This window comes from Bactrocera tryoni, chromosome 2, assembly GCF_016617805.1.
Source record: "Bactrocera tryoni isolate S06 chromosome 2, CSIRO_BtryS06_freeze2, whole genome shotgun sequence".
NCBI classification, from domain to species: domain Eukaryota; kingdom Metazoa; phylum Arthropoda; class Insecta; order Diptera; family Tephritidae; genus Bactrocera; species Bactrocera tryoni.
Window position 1 is genome coordinate 62,916,766 of NC_052500.1, and position 9,411 is coordinate 62,926,176.

The window sequence follows — 9,411 nt, forward strand, 5'->3', positions numbered from 1 at the left end:
CGATCCGTCGCTTGTCCTTCCTTCTACTTGTATCTATGTAAGCTGTATCGCAATGAAACTTGGCACATGAGTTCCTTGTCTAAAAAAAGAGGATGAGTTCGTAGGTCGCACCACTGTCACGCCCGAAAAAGGCTATTAAACGTAACCCTAAAAAGTAGCATAACATAGCATCTTCCTTCTTCCAAGAGACGGCGCTACGAAGAGAGTTAACTTCACAAAGAAATTTAAAGTTTCTCTCGGCAGTAAGGCGGAGTGGATGATTTCACACTCGACCTACTACTGAGGCACTATCCAGTGGTACTCTGTTGGCTCGAAAACACCGGAATGTATTAGAACAGGGACCCATATCAAGATATCCATACCAATGGGATGTTTTCCGAGCATTTTTCAAGCAGAGTCTTTGCTATAGGTCAGTGTGTAGAAATTAATCTTCAACGCAACTATACTAACCAGCGTATCGCTCTAATCGGCGACAGTCAAACAGTACTAAAAGCGATCTCAGCCTATGAGATCAAATCGCTAATAGTGGAGGAATGTATAGGAAGACTGAACCGCCTATTAGTTTGCAACCGTGTACACCTAATCTGAGGGAAGAGAAGGAGAAGAGAAGTTGCTCTGTATAGAGAAAAGAGTAGGAAGAGAATGGCACTGGCAGCAGACAAAAACAATTAGCCACCCCAAGTTGCAAGTTGGAGGTTACGATCGAGCAAGGTTTGGAGATATGATCAACCTCCGCCGAAATAAATTCCGTTTTCTTGTCGCTCTCTATAGCGCCGGCTCAAGAAACACTTGTCCAACATGGGCATAGCCTCTCGTGCAAACTGTCGGTTTTGCGACATGGAATCGGCAACTCCAGAACACCTGATTCTAGATTGCCCAGCAATTTGTAGAAGCAGGCTCAAAGCATGTGAACCATACACACAAGGGCTAAAATCCTAAGATACAATAACCATATTCGCACAGAACAAATCTCTTAAGCACTCCTATTGAAACTATAAAAAGTGATGAAATTGGATGGTAACCCTACCCCTACTATTAAAAGCGCGATAAATCAATGAATAAATACGCTAGAGAAATTAAATTTTACGTTCAAGATGGTACAAAAAGGGTTTATAGGAGTCAGGTTCAAAAAGAGACGATCGGCGTGGCACCGCCCACATTTAGGTGAAAAGCCATATCTGAGGATCTACGCGACCGATATCCAGCAAATTTTGTATGTAATGCTATCAAGAAATACTTGCGTTCCGACGCAAAAAAAGTTACTAAAGCCATCCCTACTTCCCATTTTAAATTCCATACGATTTTTTCACTTTCCAAATCAAGCAACAGTGAAAATGTCGGGATAAAACTTTGCGCGAATAGTGCTATTAAAGTTAGCCACTTTATGTCCAAAAATGGTCAAAATCGTACTACAACTATTCCAGCCGCAGATACCGAATATGGGAACCCAGTTTCCATTTCCGAACGTTTTTTTGAAAATATCTGTCAATCAGTGAGTCACTAAGTGTGTTACTGAAATTCGGAGCACCAACTATATACTTTTTTCATTATGGCGAATGATTTTGCTGGAAAAAAATTTGGGACTTGTGAACATGAAATGTACCGGTTTTTTGCACGAGGATTTCTATGAGGGTAGCATTCTGAAATTAAATGGGCACTATACAAAAGAAACCTTAGATATCCTGACATTAGACATTAAATAAAATATTAAATTTATATTAACTCAGTGACACAAATTTTTAATTTATTTATATATCTTTTTTTTTTTGTTTTTTTACATTCAATTTCACAAACAAAGCTGAGCAAAATAAAGCGAGGTGCATATTACTAAACATCATTGAAGTAATTAAAAATCGGTCGAAATGTAAGAAAGTAAATGAACTCGAAAGCTGTCACTATGCTAAAACCCATTATTAAGCCCAAAAGACCGCCGAAAGATGCTAGAATGAAAGAAGAATAAAATATTGGTATATATTAATAAGACGTAAGTACATACATATAAAAATTAAGAAATAAAGTATTCTAGAAGCGTATATATGTATATGTATATATACAAAAAAATGTATATATTCTTTCGTAATTTTGAATTTTTTTACTGTAAAAAACACAAAAAGTTTACCTAATGATGATAACCAATCTTGAAAAATATCCTTGCGATAACGCTTGGCCATTAAATCGCTGAAGAAAACATGTAGCAGAATTTGTTCATTGGTATCCACCGTTTTGCTGTGAAAAATATATTTAAAGAAAAATTATAAGGACAAATGCAATATTTTAAGTTTGGAGTAACAGCAATTCTTTTCTGAAAGAAATAGCATTATCATAATTCTCGAAAGATATTCAAGTACATCGATACGAACAAGTAAGATCTCAATTGCTTAGAAATTTCACTGTAACCATTTGCATAACTTCTGCCTTCTACTTGATGATTTTATACGTTTCTCTGCCAAAGAATTTCCCTCCAATTCCAGCGGAATATAAATTTAACTAAGAAAGTTTAAGCAAAATATTTTTAGAAACCAAAAGATCTAAGGTAGGGTTACGATAAGTAAAGAGACTTGGTGTTGAGGCTACCAATAACCGCACTTGGTCAGCTAGAGACGCCTGTCCATTCTGATGCCCAGATCTCCTATGTAGATATGGATAAAAAAGAACGTTGCACATCGAGAAAGCTCTTGAAGACTGCCACAAATTTATTGAGGCGGGTAATATCAATACCAGCGAATTCGCCGGGTTCGTAGTAAGATTAACAACTCTGGCGAAAGCATGTCTAGATGTGTAGTTAAACTCATCTTTCTCTCTGCTAATTTGACAAGTTGGCTTCTAAAAAAGCTCAACCGCGTGAGTGCCAACGGGACAGTGTCTAGTTGGGATTCCTATCATTGCGACGATGTTCACCTTGCTAAGAGCTAGTAGTTTAATTGAATCTTTACGTGCCACTCTGGGCCAGAATGCTTTCGGAAACCAAAAAGTGCCCAACTCACGCGAGGTCCAAAGATCTAAGGGACGAAGACAGAGGAACACCCGTTCGTTCCCATCCTGATAGGTTTTTGGGTAAAGGTGATCTTTCTGGTAACGTTAAATCTCGAGGAAAGTAGAAAAATTGGTTGAAAACCATTTAATATTTTGTAATGTTATCGGTTAGAAACAAATGTAATTCGAAATAGACATACATACATTCCCGACTCCCTTCCAAAAGTACTCTATGCTGGCCCAATTTGGGCGGTTTTTTTATCAAGTTTTTATAAGAAAGGCCCTTTTATTTGACAATATATCTTTACAAAATTTACAAAGACAACTTTAAGAAATGCACCTGTGAATGGTATTATAGCTTCGGGGCTGCCGGAGTAAACGGTTTTTTATTGTTTTTCTGTACGAATGGGTTTCTCGAATTCGAATATATTCAAACTTGATGTTTGACAACTATTTCGAACATTTTATTTAATTATTGAACATTTTTTCTCAAGCCAAAATTAAAAAAAAAAACACATATCACAACCTACTTACTTTATATTATTGATCGTGGTAACTAATTTCATATCCAATTGTCCCATAGTTATTTCGGACGGATAACTGTTAAATTCGCAAGTGGGTAAACAGTCGCAGGGAAATTTATCCGTAGTTTGCACCACCGATAGCGTCGTATTTTTTGTTGGCAATGCCAACGCGAAGATCTCTTTAAATTTTGTTTAATTAATTACAATAATACATACTTGCTTTAATCTTATCCACTTACCTCGTGTATTTAATATACAATATATCTCACTCAAACCACAAATTCGGAAACTGCCATTGTTTGGCAAGCTCATCGGAACGCAGCCACAAAGTTTGTGCAGATATCTTGTACGACACTCAGCCATGCAATTGACAAACGAGTAGCGTTGCATTGTTGGCAAGGCTCGCTCATTGTAAAATAAACAGTTACGCAACTCTACATTCATATTCCTAACCACATTTGTCGCATATGTCGATTCGGGATTTATGCGCACGAAACTCTCGCGACCGGAAGTGATTACTTTCGTTTCGGCATTTTCATCGGGGAAATTATAAGCATCATGTATAAATAGACGAAACCCATAACTGCTCAGATAAGTGCCGAAGTAGTCATCGGTTATGGGATTGAGTATCACAGAGATGCCAGTGGAATGACCACAGCCGGTAACGCGATACGGTTGCTTCGGCACTTGATATGCGATTTTTCTATAACGAAAAAGTTGTGTTTTAAGGCAATGCCATAGCGTAAAATAAAATAATATAAGTTTACTTACTTTGGAAAATTATTTGTTGTGCGTCCATAATAGTTAAAAGAGCAGCAGACTTCTTCGAGCGCTTGTACTGGCTGAAATAGACTGTCACAACGCAAGCTATCGCCTTTCCAAACGCATTTCGAAATCATATCCATGCAGCTAGGTGTAAGTTCTTGCGTTAATTTGGCTATTGTAAAGTTGTTATCACGGAGTATATTACCGAAGATGTGAAAATCTTCTTCGGTGTGATTTAAGGCGAAATTGAAGAACATTGTTATGCGAAACAGATTTAATAGTTTCTCCTCAGAAACGTTTGGTGGCCGTTTACTAAAGTTTTTGCGAAAATATTATAGTTGGAATAAGCAATTTTATAGATATATATATGTACATATATTATATAGCGAGATGTATATACGTACAATAGAGCGGGTTGATTTTTTTTTATAAAATTGCTATGCAGAAAATTTTCTACGAATCATTCTGAACAACTTTGTCTAAGAGACTATAGGCCCAAAACCGGTTTTGAGCCAGCGATTTTTCAGGCGAAATTTAAAAATATAAATAATCGGTTGTATGGAGATATGTGATATAGTTTTCCGATTTAGCCGGAAAACCGAACTCTGACGACTCCTTCTCTACCCATGTACTGGCGAGGAAGTTGTGGGTTGAAAGAAGCCGTTGGAAGAGAGGGGCTGTGAGCTTCTTTACAGATGGGCCAAAGGTTAGGGGAAAGGTTGGTGGACGGGTTTACTATCAGGTGCTCTCTATCAACTACAGCTTCAAACTTTCTATCTATAATAGTCCATCTAAGCTAACCTGACTTAACCCATCAGCCGATTCCGACAAGTGATCGATGGAATATAAAAATGCACTTACGTCATTCGGATGTCTGAAAAACTGACGCACAAATATTTATAATCCCTGAAAAACTTCGCTTTAAAAATCGCTGGCTCGAAACCGGTTTTAGACTTAACTTGACTCCTGGGCAAAGTTGTTCAGAACGGTCCGTAGAACATTTCCCGCATAAGGGGTTTTTCCTTTTTTTGGTCGCTGTAAATCGACCCGGTTTAATATACCAGGCTGTCGAGTCTGAGGGGTACCATATTCTTTTGTATTTTCTGATAAAACTTTCCTTAGCAATGTATGATATACATTATATTTTTATACTATCAAACTGTAGAGATTTCAATGAAGAAAAAAAACTTTCAAAAGTGGGTACTTGACGTGAAAATTTTCGGTTGATAATTAAGATCTTTTTCCAAAATTTGGTCAAAATAAGGCGAAGAAGGTTATAATTAACAAAATTAGAGTGCAAGTTTCTTTAAGCAAATTTTGTTTTGATTTGATTTTGAGTTTATGTACAAAAGTTGTTTAACTTTTTATGATCTACTACTTTGCCAATTAACGTTTTTACATAGGACACATAGTTGTGCCACCAATCGGGATAAAACTGTCGGCGCGATGGATACCGCGTTTGTTCATAACAATTATGTATATTGGGGAAGAGTCGAAAATGCCGATAAGAGAAATCTATCGAATCTAGTGGAAGTATGCTAAGACTGTCATATCGCATGAAAAAGTGATAGACACCGTATTCTGAGAATCACAATTTATGTTATACACTGAAAAGTCGAACAGGCAGTGTCAGAAAGCTCTATACGTATTATGCTGCCATATTGGGTTGCAACAAATTATATCTCTTAGAAAAAGTAGTCTTCACCACGATGTCACCATGTCATATAATTGCCCTATATATAATACATCTACCGTTTTCTCCAGATTTTACCTCATGAGACATCTTTTCAAACTGTTATTCGTCGTGCAGAAATTTGAGTTGACTGAGCGTATTGTTGCTGCCACGTGTCTATAATTATTGGCGCTGCCATGGAAGCCTACTTTGCAGATTTTCATAAAACATATTTTCACTTGGGTTAAAGAAGTTGTGCTGTGTTACGTCAAATGGTACGAATTAAAATGAGACTAAGCTTTTATGGGACCGTTTTCGACTGTGTGTGTTAAAAATTGGTCGAAAAATCGGCTATAGCAATTTGCTTACTGTTCTTCATATGTTTGTATTATTGCAAACTCATAATACAAGGTGCATTCCAAAGTAAACAGGACTTTTGAATCTAGCGCCCCCTGGTGGCGCCATCTATATGTCGACAAATGCGTTAGAATCTGCTATCTTTAACGACCGTCCAGTGAATTTCATGACATTTCATGGATTGGAAGTGAAGTTACTGCGTTTTAAGTGTCAGTATGTTTGTGTTATCGGTGTGAAAATGAGCTTCGAACAAAAAGCCAACATTAAATTTAATGAAAAAAGTTTGTTTTTTAAAGTGGTCGTGAGAACATAAATGACGTTCAATACGTTGGGCCAATCAAAATTCGTGATCACCGGAAATTCCATCGAAGCTGCGCGTGAATTCATCAAAAAACAGAGGAAATCATCATTGAAATTCATGGAAATGGAATTGAACATCTCCAAAACATCGATTTATCGCATTTTGACCGAATATCTGGGCTTACGAGAGGTTTGTTCCGCACAAATTGACTGTCGACCAAAAATTGCTCAGAATCCAACATTCGAAGGACATCATTAAAGAGGTCAAAAAGAACAAAAACTTCCTTTACAATAATGTAACTGGTGACGAAACGTGTTGTTTTCAATTTGATCCCGAAACGAAACGCCGGAGTGCTGAATAGAAGGCACCGGACGAGCCGAAACCCAAAAAATCGCACATGGAGAAGTCAAAAGTTATGACAATCCGGATTTGTTTTTATGATTCCAAGGTTATTGTCGACAAAGAATTTGTTCCACCCGGCCAAAACGTTAATGCGTTTGGCGCGCCGTATTCGACGTGTTCGGACCGAATATCGCGAAGATAAAAGTTGGCGTTTGTGGCACAATAATGCGCCGTCTCATCGATCGACGCTTGTGACCGATTATTTGACCAAAAATCACATTTTAACCATTAACCACTCGCCGTATTCACCTGATATGGCACCGTGCGACTTCCTCCTTTTCGGTAAAATGCATTTGCCCATGAAAGGAAAGCGTTATGCAGACGTAGAGGCCATTCAAAAGGCTTGCACCGACATACTGGCGACCATACCGACCAACGAGCTAAAACACTCGTTCGACATGCTTTTGGACCGTACAAAAAGCTGTATTGAAGCAGCAGGAGACTATTTCGAATAAAATAAATTGATTTTGCCGAAAAACCATTTGTTCAGTTTTTGTTTTTAAATCCTGTTTACTTTGGAATACACCTTGAATTGCATTGGGTTCAGCCTAAACTATGGTGTTACTATAAAAAGTAGAGTGCTGAGACGAAATTCCGTTGCAATACCCTGTTTCGTGGGGATCCAACGTTTTAACTAAAATGTTTAATTTCAAAACTAATTTCTTTAAGCAAGGCAACAATATTTGTATGGAATTAATATCGTCCATCTTTTATAAGAAAAATGTAATATTAAGTAATTCTCGCTTGTTTGCAGAGGATATATAAGGCGAGTAGCCAGAGGCGTGTGAAGATGAGACCTATTTTCGATGTAGCGGGAAACGGTAGAAGAGATTCAGTTGAATATATTTTATTATGGAGACGAATTTTTCATCAACAAAATTCATTCATCAAAGACAGGGACAGGTAATAATCACTTGGTGACGGAAGTTCGGATTCATATATCGAGCATTTTGTTGTAACCAGTCTTACCTAAATAGTTTTAAACAGTATTTGGTGCAATGGAAAAACGTTACTGTGCTTATGGAACGGCCGACCCTATAACAATTAGCCATCCAAAGTGTACAGCATTTTTGACAACAAAATTACTGAGACAGAATCGACGAAACCAATATTGTTCATGATTGATTACTGCAGTCCCAGACCATATGATTATTCCCATTTTCAGCCATCTGGCTTGTATTAAAGCCTTTGACAAAAATACTTATGGAATATGACGTATTTTCTTTTTGTTGATGTCTTTGACGCGTGCTCAAACAATACTGAGTCAAGCAATTACAAAATTGTCTAAGAAGTTTTTTAGAACCAAATATTTTCTTTCTAACTCCATTTAAAGTAACCCGATCGCACATATCTATACGAAATAAATGCAAATAAAGCTATCTATAAGAAAAATAATGTATATCTTTTTTAGACCTTATCCTTTACATATAACTTAGTGTTGCAACAGCGTTCGAATTTACAGATTATATTGGAGGAACGAAACATAAATCTTTTATAGTTGCAAAAATTTCAGTAACTAACACATTATTGCTCGTAAAAATCACCCAATTGAGCTTTAATATCCTCAACAGCCTTCCATATATTTACATTTTTATTTCTTAATAGTTTTTATATACTTTATCAATTTGTATTAGTTGCCACTTACAGTGTTCTCGCCAACTTCAGCGCCTTCATTTTCGAAATCTTATTGAAATTGCAAATTGTGACCGCTGGAAACGGTATATTCCATGTGGGAAAATGTGCGCTCTCAATCACGGTCACTGTGGGTGTTTCACGATTCCAAAACCACGAAACAATCACCAAAACAATTGAGATTATAATCGATATGATAACGACGGCAATCCAGAAATGTCGCTCATTCGCCGTGGAGCCTTTCAAAGTGATGTAATTGAAGCCGTGCAGCGATGTGCTATTACAATAATTGCGCATATTTTCCACTAACCAATGACGTACTGGCGAGAAGCTGGCCAATTGGCGGAGGCGTGAAGCTTTGCGTGGTTGCAGCTTGGAATTAGTTTTGTTTGAGCTGACTGGTGATACAAGTATGCTTTTCGGTTTCATATTTTGTTGTTGGTGGTTTAGTATATCAAAAACGCGATTATGAGACGCTTGAAATGATGAGCGTTTCAAGTTAGACCGAGAGGACATTGTCGGCGGTTTATGGAAAAAATAAATGTAATATTGAGTAGATATGACTGCAGTGCGCCGTGTCGCGTTAATAACTGACTCTTCGAGTTAACACAAGCTAGCTGGAGCAAGCATAATTCTATAATATTTCTTAAAGGCTATTAATTTGCGGCGTTAATTTAATTATAGACACTTGCAGTGAACATATTTTGTATGACAATAAAGTGCGCATATCAATTACCGTTAAATACAATGAACACGATGAACATCTTACGGCGTTGGGAGCCAGC

The 9,411-nt window shown here is 37.3% G+C and overlaps 1 protein-coding gene across 1 annotated transcript; it reads right to left on the bottom strand.

Moving 5' to 3' along the window:
- Positions 1-1,774: 1,774 nt before the first annotated feature.
- LOC120768315 (pickpocket protein 11-like) lies at positions 1,775-9,161 on the bottom strand. The gene is made up of 6 exons (XM_040094955.1): positions 8,640-9,161; positions 4,269-4,574; positions 3,737-4,200; positions 3,508-3,676; positions 2,120-2,226; positions 1,775-1,940 (listed from the first exon to the last, which is right to left on the bottom strand). Exons 1-6 carry the CDS (start codon positions 9,140-9,142, stop codon positions 1,828-1,830), a joined length of 1,662 nt encoding a protein of 553 aa, XP_039950889.1. The 5' UTR covers positions 9,143-9,161; the 3' UTR covers positions 1,775-1,827.
- Between the last annotated feature and the right edge of the window lie 250 nt (positions 9,162-9,411).

Bases quoted from the DNA above. Each gene is read 5' to 3' on its own strand.
- LOC120768315 (XM_040094955.1), bottom strand. From the start codon at position 9,142: ATGTCCTCTCGGTCTAACTTGAAACGCTCATCATTTCAAGCGTCTCAT. The intron at 4,575-8,639 runs GTAAGTGGCAAC...CAAAAACTTTAG, and splicing joins CTGAAGTTGGCGAGAACACT to TAAACGGCCACCAAACGTTT. The intron at 4,201-4,268 runs GTAAGTAAACTT...TTTTCGTTATAG, and splicing joins ACAACAAATAATTTTCCAAA to AAAAATCGCATATCAAGTGC.